A 13,741-nucleotide genomic window follows, 5' to 3' on the forward strand; every position below is an offset into this window, starting at 1 on the left:
AGTGCAATTTGGGTTTCACATGATCATTGCTTTCAGGATCCACCCTTCTTGTAAACAAGTGTGACCTATGCTTTCTTCCACCTATTGTGCACTGTTTTTTGTTTGAGGGATCTGTGATAGATTATAGTTAGAAGAGGGGTCAGGTCAGTCGCAAATTCAGTAGACAATCTTTGATGGATCCCATCAGGTCCTGGAGCTTTGTTCAGTTTTATCAAAGTCAGTTGTTTCCCACCACTGACACTAACACTTATTTCATTCATCTTTCCAGTGGTGCAAGAATTTAAATGGGGCAATTTTCCTGGATTTTCCTTTGTAAAGAAAATTTTAAAATTGATTTAAACTTTTCATCTTTAGCTTTGTTATCTTCAGTTTCAGTTCCTGTCGCATTCACTGGGGCTAAACACAAACTTTGGTGGCACTAACAGCCTTTTCATGCAACAAGAATGCCTTTGAGTTTTGTGAAATATCACTTGACATTATTTGCTATAGTAGTCATTGCTCCCTTGACAGTCAAATGCATTTCATTCAGCATCTCTCTCTCTATAATCCTGTGTTTTATTTTACACCTGTTATGCAGTAATCTCTGTTTCTTTAGATGTTTCTTTACAGTGACTATCTACCATAGATGTTCCCTCCCATTATGAACTGTTCTACTGGGTGCATATTTACCCAGTGCATACTCAACTATTCTTTTAAACTTGAGCCATAGTTACTCTGCATGTTCCTGCTCTGTGCTGGAAGTTTCAAGTTCCTCATTGATAAATAACACTACTGATTTTTTATTTAGTTTATTGAAGATATACATTTGCCTACTTGTTTTAGTTGTCCTTTATACTTTGGTAATCATTGTTGTCACAACTGCATCATGGTCACTGATACCAGTTTCAATGTGAACATCCTCAGAGAGATCAGGTTTGTTTGTTGCCATTAGGTCCAGTATATTTCCATCATGTGTGAGACTCCTAACTATCTGTACTAGTTAGCTCTCAGAGAAGGAATTTAGTAATGTTTCACAGGCTGTCTTATCACATCCACCATTAACAAAATTGCAATTTTCCCAATTAATTGCTGGATGATTAAAGTCTCCACCAATGATTACAGTATATTTGGGGAACTTATGTACAAGTGAACTGAGATTTTCTCTAAAGTTTTTGGATACATCAGGTGATGAGTCTGGTGGGTGATAAAAGGCTACAGTTATCGATTTATGCCCACCACTGGCAGTGTTGCCCAAACAGTGTCACATGCAGCTTCAATTTTTGTGTTGGCGGATTGGAGTTTCTTTGTCTATTGCTTCAAATACCCCACCTCCATTTAGCATTTGCCTATCCTTCTGATATATACCTAAACTGTCACTAAAAATCTCACTGCTATCAATTTCAGGTTTCAACCAGTTTTCTGTACCTAATGTTATGTTAGCTGCACTGCTTTTCACAAATACTTCAAACTCGGGCATTTTGTTGTGAATGCTTTGGCAGTTTACCTTGAGGATTTTAATACTTCCACTTGTGGGAGGCATTTTTTTCAATGTTACAAAGATGCTTGTGGGTTTCCTGCAGCCCCATGGTGTGTAAGTCCAGGAAGTCTCATCCTAGCTTGTTATAGACTTTTTGAAATTTCTGGTTCAGTCCTTCCACTTGGATCATTAGGGGGCCACAATCATTTCTGGGTACAATGCTGCAAACTGTGAACTTTGTTGAAATTTCATTCACAAAGCTGGTCTTCTCAACCTTCTCTGCCAGTCACTGGAATGATCCAAATATGACCTAGGAGCCCAGGCTCAATAATGTTCCATCTGATATTTGGAACATTTTGATGACGTAATTTTTAAATGCGAGAACACTCTCATTATCAGCACCCAAATAATTTTCATTTGTGATGCCTTTATTTTTTCTGCTGCCATCTTGTGACCTCTTCTTCTGAATCGATACATGCTTCAACAAGCACACACACAAATATTTTGTTTAGCCGATTCTACCATTTTCCAGAATAGACCAAAAAGTTATCTTGTTTTATTTTCATCAGTTAGTTTGTTGCATTGTTTTGAATGTTTGCATTATGTATAAAAGTTTTGCTGAGAACTACTTTTTTTTTTAATATGTGGTAGCTTTCCCCACAATTTTGTGTTTGCTTGTTTCACATTCCATTTCCATGTTTCCTCTCTGTTTTTCTCTTCTTCTGTCTATCCATTTCCACTTCATGAAGTGTTTCCACATTTTCTGTATTTTCAGTAGCTCCAGAAATAAAAGGAATTCCTCCCTAACATTATTATCTTGATTAAAAAACATTATGACAGCAATAGCAATGATAGGTAGAACCATAGCAAATATAGCTGTATGAAATCTTGTTGACAGTAGATGCAATGGTGGTGTAAGTCATCTCACTTAATAATAATAATAATAATAATAATAATAATAATAATAATAATAATAATAATAATAATAACCCACAAGTCGAAACAACAATAAAAACTATAAAAAAATAAAAAAAATAAAAATAAAAACTATCAACACAATCATACACAACAAAATAAATGAAAATACAACTATGGAAGAGTTACAACTACTGGTTTATATAGGAGCACACACTACACTAAGTATACACACTAGGCAGAGATCAGAACAAACCAACACACAGAAGAAGCCCACAAAACCACCATGGCAACACAGGCTACAGATCAGAATAGAAAAACTGAGAAAAGACATTGGACAGCAAACACAATTTATAAGAAATGAAATATCAGACAAAATACGAAAAAGGTTAGGTAAAATCTCACAACAAGAAGCAATAGAGCAATTAGATGAAAAGAAGCAGAAATTACAAGCATTGGCCAAACGACTTAGAAGATACAAAAAAAGTGAAAATAGAAGGAAACAAAACCAAACATTCAGCACAAACCAAAAGAGATTTTACCAAACAATAGATAACACACACATTAAAATAGACAATCCACCAAACATAACAGACATGGAACACTTCTGGAGCAACATATGGTCAAACCCGGTACAACATAACAGGCATGCACAGTGGATACAAGCAGAAACAGACTCATACAAGATGATACCACAAATGCCTGAAGTGATAATTTTGCAACATGAAGTCACCCGAGCAATTAATTCTACACACCATTGGAAAGCCCCTGGAAATGATAAAATAGCAAATTACTGGCTAAAGAAGTTCACCTCAACACATTCACATCTCACTAAATTATTTAACAGTTACATTGCAGACCCATACACATTCCCTGATACACTTACACATGGAATAACTTATCTGAAACCTAAAGATCAAGCAGACACAGCAAACCCAGCTAAATATCGCCCCATAACATGCCTACCAACAATCTACAAAATATTAACTTCAGTCATTACACAGAAATTAATGACACATAGAACACAGAACAAAATTATAAATGAAGAACAAAAAGGCTGCTGCAAAGGAGCACGAGGATGTAAAGAGCAACTGATAATAGATACAGAGGTGACATATCAAGCTAAAACTAAACAAAGGTCCCTACACTACGCATACATTGATTACCAAATAGCCTTTGATAGTGTACCCCACTCATGGTTACTACAGATATTGGAAATATACAAAGTAGATCCTAAATTGATACAGTTTCTAAACATAGTAATGAAAAACTGGAAAACCACACTTAATATCCAAACAAATTCAGATAACATCACATCACAGCCAATACAGATTAAGCGTGGAATATACCAAGGAGACTCATTAAGCCCTTTCTGGTTCTGTCTTGCTCTGAACCCACTATCCAACATGCTAAATAATACAAATTATGGATACAATATTACTGGAACATACCCACACAAAATCACACATTTGCTATACATGGATGATCTAAAACTACTGGCAGCAACAAATCAACAACTCAACCAATTACTAAAGATAACAGAAGTATTCAGCAATGATATAAATATGGCTTTTGGAACAGACAAATGTAAGAAAAATAGCATAGTCAAGGGAAAACACACTAAACAAGAAGATTACATATTGGATAACCACAGCGACTGCATAGAAGCGATGGAAAAAACAGATGCCTATAAATATCTAGGATACAGACAAAAAATAGGAATAGATAATACAAATATTAAAGAAGAACTAAAAGAAAAATATAGACAAAGACTATCAAAAATACTGAAAACAGAATTGACAGCAAGAAACAAAACAAAAGCTATAAATACTTATGCTATACCAGTATTGACCTACTCATTTGGAGTAGTGAAATGGAGTGACGCAGACCTAGAAGCACTCAATACACTTACACGATCACAATGCCACAAATATAGAATACATCACATACATTCAGCAACAGAAAGATTCACATTAAGCAGAAAGGAAGGTGGAAGGGGATTTATAGATATAAAAAACCTACATTATGGACAGGTAGACAATTTAAGAAAATTCTTTCTAGAATGAGCAGAAACTAGCAAAATACACAAAGCAATCACTCATATAAATACATCAGCTACACCATTGCAATTTCATAACCACTTCTACAACCCTTTAGATCACATAACATCAACAGATACAAAGAAAGTAAATTGGAAAAAGAAAACACTACATGGCAAGCACCCGTATCATCTAACACAGCCACACATAGATCAAGACGCATCCAACACATGGCTAAGAAAAGGCAATATATACAGTGAGACGGAAGGATTCATGATTGCAATACAGGATCAAACAATAAACACCAGATATTACAGCAAGCATATTATTAAAGATCCCAATACCACAACAGATAAATGCAGACTTTGCAAACAACAAATAGAAACAGTAGATCACATCACAAGCGGATGTACAATACTAGCAAATACAGAATACCCCAGAAGACATGACAATGTAGCAAAAATAATACATCAACAACTTGCCATAAAACATAAACTAATAAAACAACACGTTCCCACATACAAGTACACACCACAAAATGTACTGGAGAATGATGAATACAAATTATACTGGAACAGAACGGTTATAACAGATAAAACACCACCACATAACAAACCTGACATCATACTCACCAATAAAAAGAAGAAATTAACACAATTAATTGAAATATCCATACCCAACACAACAAATATACAGAAGAAAACAGGAGAAAAAATTGAAAAATACATCCAACTGGCTGAGGAAGTCAAGGACATGTGGCATCAGGATAAAGTTGACATTATACCAATTATACTATCAACTACAGGAGTCGTACCTCACAATATCCACCAGTACATCAATGCAATACAGCTACATCCAAACATATACATACAACTACAAAAATCTGTAATTATTGATACATGTTCAATTATCCGAAAGTTCCTAAATGCAATATAACATACACCATACAGTTACAAGGAAGTCACGCTTGATCAAGGTCCGCGTCACGTTCCATTTTTAACCAGACTTAACAGTCTGAGAAAGTAAAGAAAAAGAAATAATAATAATAATAATAGCAATAGCTATTAAACATATTTTGAGAGAGAAGAAAGTTTTTGCTATCTAAAGCAGTGGCCGAGCGGTTCTAGGCGCTTCAGTCTGGAACCGCGTGACCGGTATGGTCCCAGGTCCGAATCCTGCCTCGGACATGGATGTGTGTGATGTCCTTAGATTAGTTAGGATTGAGTAGTTCTAAGTTCTAGGGGACTGATGACCTCAGATGTTAAATTCCATAGTGCTCAGAGCCATTTTTTTGTTATCTAAAAACAAGCAAAACTGAATACCCAATCATGTTCATTAGAACTCTAGAATCCCTACACAAAATAATTTTAATAAAACTGTTATTGTCTTAATTTTAGTAGTATCATTGTCAGTTTCATTCTCTGTTGAATTTGTTTCACCCGGTGCATTATCTGGATCACCATAGCCACTACTCGTAGAAATCGTGAATGTTTTTACTCACACAAAACAATCATAAAGTTTACAAAACAAGGTTTAATGTGCAAAACAACAAATGGACTCAACTGTCGTGGTCGCCAACCTTGCTGACACACTTACACCACAACAGATTTGTACCACTAATGCAAACATTGTTATGGATTTACTGTCGTATTCTGTTGGATAGTGCTGCCCTCCACACAAAGTACAGTGACAATACACTTACACTATTTGTGTAGTAAACAGAGTGCAGACTCAAAATTAACAATTTTTGACTTACACCAGTAATGGTTTCGTGGGCTCATATGGTAATTAACAAAGCCATTCTGTTGTATACAATATTATAAAAAATTTCTGTGTGTCCTGTTTGCAAAGAGTATTCTTGTTCCTAACAGTGGGACTTTAGATTGTTCACAAATTTCTATTGCTCAGATTTTGTGTGAGAATATTACTTTGCAGATTATCGACATCTTGTGCAACTGGCACCACAAGTTCGTTTGCATTCCACACATACTAACACTGCAGAAATATCAAAGTCAGCAACAAAAAAGAAAAAGAGGAGAGCAAAAAAGAAATATGTGGAATTGCTGGAAGGTATGTAATTCATTCTGGAATGCCATTCTATTTAAACACACAGGAAATATTCTGTGCTGCATCCCAATATGTATTGTGATTGACTAGCTTTAGTAAATACATGATTTCAGATTCAAATTATCATTTGTTTTTTGCTGTTAGTTCAGTGACTGGAAGTGACTGAAATGAATGTGGCATGATTTCCATGTTATAATATTTTAGGTCCAATGTTCAGGTAGTTTACACTTTTTCCTCCTGCCTTGCATTTATTATTCTTGTAATTCAACCACATTAGATCTTTTCTATGAAGTTCTGTTTTTCTGTTTCTTACTACACATTTTATTCAGTCATCAGCTTTATATTTTTCCTTTCATTTCTTTGTACAAGTACACATTTTGATGTGAAACCTCACTGACTGCAGGAATTCTAAGTCTGCACCAATCACAACATGAGACAAGTATCATGGCAACAATGCTAATTCCTACCAGCTACCTGCACAGCCTGGAACACTGTAGGCTCGGTCCATTCCTGGAGGATGTCTCTTCTTCTGTTTGAATTGTTATGCCATGTCCGTGCCTAGGATCTAGCAGTTTGTTTTTTTTAGCACCTTTCATCTGAATGCTGAAGTTATTGGTAGTACAGCTACAATGCGTTTCACTTTCTCACACATCAGTAATAACAGTTCTATGCAGTAACATTTTTGCAACAGATTTCATGGCAGTCTGTCTGCCTTTGAACACCACATACATCAGACCTCTCCATGACCCATTTGCTGGTTCTAGGCAGCTGCTACTACAGCGGCACTGTGTTCCCTTGCCCTTTGTCAAAAGCATTAGCTACTGCTCATTGTGTCGGAGAGTATAAAATGGTTTACTGTTGTTGAGTAATGCCCCACAAAATAAGTCTATTATTTGCATTTAAAGCTCGATAGCAATGGAGGCAGATGACCCATTTTTATATGATGGGTATTGTATTACACTAATATACGAGACCTGAATATGGTTCAAAATTAATTTTATATTTTCTGATCCAATCAGAATACTTTACCATATTGTTTGATGTTGTTATGAATGTTTTGTATCTTGTTTATTTTCTATTTATAAGTGATTGTTCATGCAATTTTTCATCAGGAATACATATGTTTCTGTCAAGCCACAGTGAGTAACTGTGGTGTAACAAGTTTTACGGCCATTGTTTGATTTCTTTCAGTAAATGTATGTGATAAACTGTGTGAATACCTTGCAGTGCATGCTCTATAGCTATGAAGGCACACTGCACATTGAGGTCCACATAATGATACATGGAGAACTTAACACAGATCAAAAGTGATATTTAAGGTACTGAAATAGATTTGAACCAACGGAACTGTTCATTTTTTAAGCTACCCAGAGTGTAAGGAAGTTGCTAAGGCCGGTGTCAGCAAACCTCTTCAGGGGTACCTAATACCTATTACATAGGTTTAGCCCAGAGGGACTGTATTCACTTCATAACTATTCCCCCAACATATGGGTCTTTAGTCACAAACAACACAAATTTGTGTCACTGACGGACAAGTTGAAGTTCTTCAGAGATGTCTGCGTACTGAAGTAGCTTGGTATTCATGAGGCATATAGTTACAGCCATTAATAGAGATAACTGAATCAACCTTGTGGGAAGACTTGATGTGTAAAGATTTTCTTCAGCTTTTGGTGGGTCTCTCTCAGTGCAGCATTGGTCCCAGAGCCTCATAATGAAATGTAAAACACAAGAACAGTAGTTACTTAAGTGAAGAATGGCATTTGTGGAGCCCAAAAATTAAATTTTATCTTCCTATGTCTTGTCTTACAAGAAGGTTATGTAGTATAACTCAGCAATGCAGAAAGGGAATGCTAAGAGAGTTTAGTGGATCTATTCAGGATCAGATGCAGAAGAAAATGCTTTGTCACATGGTTGCTAAATATTTACAACCATGTTGCCAAGTTTTAGATTTATTAGGGGCCGCTATGTAGCAAAATGCTTGTCTTGTATATCTTGTATGGGCTCTCAGAGTATCTTCTGATACTTTCTGCCACCTTTCAGGCTGTCTGTATAACCTTTCACGCTGTCTTCTAGATTTAATCTAGAATTGCTAATTTTTGAAGATTTCTGACATGGGAAGGGAATGTTAATGATGGTATATTGTAATTTCAGTGGAGGAATAGTGAAACTAGGGAATTTAGTTACTGCTCATGTAGTGTATGGCGTGTGAAATTTAGAAGAGTATAATTTTCCATCATGATTACAATTTCTCCAAAATACTAATGAATAAAATGCTTACTTTGATAGTTAGCAACAAAAACTTATTTCATTGGAAGAAAAAGTAATTAAAAGTCAACCATAACCACACATATCATGAAACAATAAGATGTCAAATACTTTGCACCTCGGAATTGACTGTGAATGCGTACACATGCCTGTGTGTGTGTGTGTGTGTGTGTGTGTGTGTGTGTGTGTGTGTGTGTGTAGTCTTGTGCCACATAGAATTTCACAACTACCATGAGAATGCCAAATTGTATTTGTGGGGTTGGAAGCAAGAAGAAATTCAGTTAACTAATTAGTCAGTAGTTAAGAATTGAGAAGAGAAGAACCTGAAAATTTATTGCTATTGACTGAGCCTTAAATTTCTGCTGTGTGCAGTTCTGTGATTTTCATGTAAAGATCTACGCATACAATGCATTCTAACTAGCCTGTTCTTTGCTTTCATAATGTTACCTTCTTGTTTGGTGCCTAAATGAAAAAGAGAATCCAATCCATCTCACTGATGGTCCCTTTGAGTCTTTCCAGTTTCTTTTTTGTGTGTTGTTGTTTCTTCCTCAAAGTAGACCAGTGCGCCTACTCCCACAAGGTACTGGATGCCGGAACACTTATGAATTTATTGAAATTGAATGCCACAAGCGAAACTTCATGTAGCTGTCTAAATAAAGCCATAATAAACCCTAATTTATCGATTGGCATAACTCATTCAAACAGCACCAGAACAAAATTATCATCAAACTTAGCCTTCCATCTTGCTCAAATATTAAGCATAAAACTAAAAGGCAGTATTATTAACAACATGTCTTTAAAGAACCTCATGTAGAAGCTATAATCAAGATAATGTAAACCAATTAAACAGCTTATTACAGAAAGAAAAATGGTCAGAAATGTACAAAATGAACAATATAAATGAAAAATTCAACATCTTCATGGATACATTAACCTTTTTCTTTCAAATTGCGTTCCCACTGAAAACTGTAACCATATGGGGGATCTCTAGAACCAGCAGTTGAATCACAAGGGGAATAAGGGTTTCATACCAGAAGAAAAGAACTACTTCATGAAGTATATAACTCAAAAAATTCCTCACCTGAAGTATGCTCATACTGTAAAAAATACTCCAAAATATTAAGAAAAGTAACAAAAGCAGCAAAAATAATGCATAATGGTGAAAACATTTATAATTCAGCTAATAAAGCAAAGGCTATGTGGAGTGTTATAAAAAAAAGAATCTGGAGAATATAAAAAATATTTTCAAAATATAACACTGTCACAAAAACAAAAAAAGTGACAAATCCCTTAGAAGTAGCCAGCACATTTAATAATTTTTTTACATGTGTTGCTGATAATATTTTACAATCAAACTTACATAAGAGCACCCAGGCAAATGTATACAAAATAAGTGCATGTAGAGGATCAATGTACACCACTTCTGTTTCACAAGATGAGGTAGCTAAAACAATGAAAGGACCAAAAAATTCCAGATCTGCAGGCATTCATGGTGCACCTGCAACAATATTAAAGAAGAGTGCATCAAACCTAATTGAAATACTCATGAACTTACGTGACTGCTCACTTCAGGCAGGCACTTTCCTTGCTGTATTGAAAACAGCAAAAGTTATTCCAGTATATAGAAATATGAGAAAGATAATGTAAACAACTACAGACCCATCACAATTTCCTCTTAAGAAATTTATAAATAAAAACAACATCCTATGTAATGATCAACATGGATTCAGAAATAAGAGGTCAACAGCAACTGCTATTTATGAGTGCATCAGTTCCAGCCTAAACCTGATGGACAAAAAATAAGAATCAACAGGAGTATTTATTGACCTGTCAAAAGCTTTTAATGTGGTGGATCATAAAATTCTGCTATCAAAGCTTGAAACGTATGGTATTCGTGGTCTGTCCAACAACTGGATCAGTTCCCTTCTGGCTAATCGTAAGCAGACAGTATGCATCAAGCACACAAATATCAAACTAAAAACTGTCTCTGAACATTTAACTGGCTATAAACAAATTAAATGCGGTGTACCCCAAGGATGAGCAATGGGACTCTTTCTTTCCTTCTGTACATAAATGATCTAATCTTAAATGTTGTTGCACATAAAACAATCATATTTGCATATGACATCACAATTCCACTAAAAGGAGACAGCCATGGACAGTTACAGCAGAAAGTAAACATGGTCACAAAGCAACTTAGCAGCTGGTCACAGAATAATCAGCTTGTAATAAATATAAAAAAATAACATTGCACTAAAATTCTACAATGCTCCTAACAGGGACATGTTTATCCCATTGGTCTCCATCAATGACGAAGTAGTTGGTAACAGTACTGAAACCAAATTCTTAGGACTTTGGCTACAGAGCAATGTAAAATGGAATAATCATATTGAATATTTCAATACAGAACTGAGCAAAACATGTTACTTTCTTTGCTCACTAAAATCATGCTGTAGTGAGAAAACAGTAATGAAAGCATATCATGCCTGCTTTTATTCTCGTCTTAGATATTGGCTCTCTTTCTGGGGAAATTCTAAAACAGCTAATAGCACTTTCAAACTTCAAAAAAGGGCAATTAGATTCTTGTTTGGGTGCTAGCCTTGAGATTCCTGTAAACCTATGTTAAGAAATCTGGTATTCCTCCATTACCATGTGTATACATTATGGAAACCCTTTCATTCATTAAAATAAATGTAATAGGTAAGGACTGCGGACTGTGATGTACATGATCACTTTACCAGACATACTGAAACTTACATATAACCCAAATCAGCACAACTCTATGCCAGGTAGGTACTTTTCACATGGGAGTTAAGCTTTATAACAAACTTCCTGAAAACATAAAAGCTATTACTGAGGTGAATACCTTTGGTAAATCTCTAAAGTCACATTTATAGCACCACTGCTTTTACTCCATTGAAGAATATTTAAATTTATGAAGTGTGTTATATAGATACCTATGTATAAAGTGTATTATTGTAAGCTTAAATAAGTAGGTCTACGAATGACTTTCAGTTGTATACTTATAACTTTACTTGTCCAATGTCTTATGCATAAGCTGCTTTGTAGACAACAGGACCAATAAATACAGTACAGTTCTATTTACAGTTGTAACAGTACAACCAGCAGATGAGTCAGTGGTAAACCATTGTTGTAGTAACTTATTCGTACCTATCTGTAGCAGGGGTAGAGTTCATACTACCTATTCGATTGTTGAGTAATATACTGTGACATGAATTTATCAGTCATACAGTTTATTTATTTGTTTGTTTTCGTTACAGCCATCTATGGGCTACATTTACACAACTTCCTTCACTTTCAAAAGTTCTCTTCTTTCCTTTTCGCCAGTACTCCTTCATCCATTGGCTCACTCGTGCATGTTCTTCTGCCCAGTATTATATACGGTATTAAATAAACAAAATTTTTTCAGAGTTCTGCTTGTGTCACCAGCTTCCCATTGGCACTGATTGTTTTTGCGCTTTTCCAGTTGCCCTGGAAACGAGATACTGAGGTAAATAATGGGTATTCTGGGTGGTGAAACATTTTTCCAAATTCGCCGATCATGTGCTCAGTACCAAATATGGATAATATATCTCTTGTGAGTGAATGATTAACAATAACAAACTAATAATGAATAAAATTTATTACCTTACAGATGAAGGTTGATAATTAACAATGGAAATGAAAAGTGAATGAAATTAAGAAAAAAAAAAAGCTGAATTGATCTTCATTGGTAGTACAATGACATCTGAACCAGCAACTACCATTGCCTTAGATCACGAGACAAGCATGGTGCTTTGGGGCAAACATGACACCGCTCCATTTAGTGCTCTGCCATAGCTCTCATGGTAGTTAATGCAGACAGTTAACAACATGAAATGCAAAACCAGTTGAAATATTTGTGTGGAATTACCTTATTAGGTTCTGAAAAATTAAATCTACAATTGCAGTGTCTATAAACACAATGACTATTTAGATTACTTCATCAGTAAGAAAAGAGAATATTTCAAGAATGTAGCAGAATCACTTGGCACCAATCCTGAAAGTGAGTGAACAATCATGAGGTGCCAAACAATGTTAGCAGTTGTTCCAAGTCTCAACTGCGCTAGCAATATGAAGAACTTCATGGACAGCTCTCAGTGTCCTCACTGATACCTGTAGCCCGCTCCACCTGCACCTTAGATCAGATTCTGATCTAAGAGAGAGCTTTAAGCCAACAGTATATTACTCCATTGAAAACAGAAATGAGTTGGAAACTCATCTGTTTGTTTGGCTTGCAAGGACCAAGTAACAATACACAAAAAAATTAACTGGAAAGATTCGAAGGAACCATCAGTGCTGTGGATTCGGTTTCTTTTCATCATTTAGGGACTAAATTAGAAGGTAGCATTATGACAGCTATGAACAAGCTAGTATGTATAGATCTCAAAATGAAAAACTTATGAAGTCACATAATTGCACACAGCCCACATTTAAGGTTTAGTTAATGACCATAATTTTCAGGTTCTTCTCTTCTGAATCCTTCTATGAACTGATTACTGCATGGCATTGATTAATTAGTTAACTGCAATTCTTCTTGCTTCCACCCCCACCAGTATAATTTGGCATTCTCATGGTAGTTGCGAAATTCTATTTCCATGTGGCACAAGACTACACACAGAGACAGTCAGTTTCAAAGTGCAAAGTGTTTGACATCTTATTACATCATGATGTGTGGGGCAAGATTGATTTTCAACTACTTTTTATTCCAATGAAATAATTTTCATCAAACTAAGAGTTTTATTCATTTGTATTTCAGGGAAATTTTAGTCTTGATGGAAGTTATACACCAAAAAATTTCACATGCCATATGCAACATGAGCAGTAACTAAATTCACCAGTTTTGCTATCCCTCCACAGAAATTACAATATACCATCATTAACATTCCCTTCCCATGTCAGAAATCTTCAAAAATGAGGAATTCTAGATTAAATCTAAAAGACTGCCTGAAAGGCTATA

The 13,741-nt window shown here is 35.4% G+C and overlaps 1 protein-coding gene across 1 annotated transcript in view; it reads left to right on the forward strand.

The window, feature by feature from the left end:
• The window catches only part of LOC126162051 (DNA-directed RNA polymerase, mitochondrial), a 310,992-nt gene that overhangs the window by 7,380 nt on the left and 289,871 nt on the right, over window positions 1–13,741 (forward strand). The window contains exon 2 of the mRNA XM_049918295.1: window positions 6,346–6,480. Within this exon, the coding sequence (XP_049774252.1) occupies window positions 6,346–6,480 (135 nt within the window). The remainder of the gene's footprint in view (window positions 1–6,345; window positions 6,481–13,741) is intronic.

Source organism: Schistocerca cancellata, chromosome 2 (genome assembly GCF_023864275.1).
Source record: "Schistocerca cancellata isolate TAMUIC-IGC-003103 chromosome 2, iqSchCanc2.1, whole genome shotgun sequence".
NCBI lineage: Eukaryota > Metazoa > Arthropoda > Insecta > Orthoptera > Acrididae > Schistocerca > Schistocerca cancellata.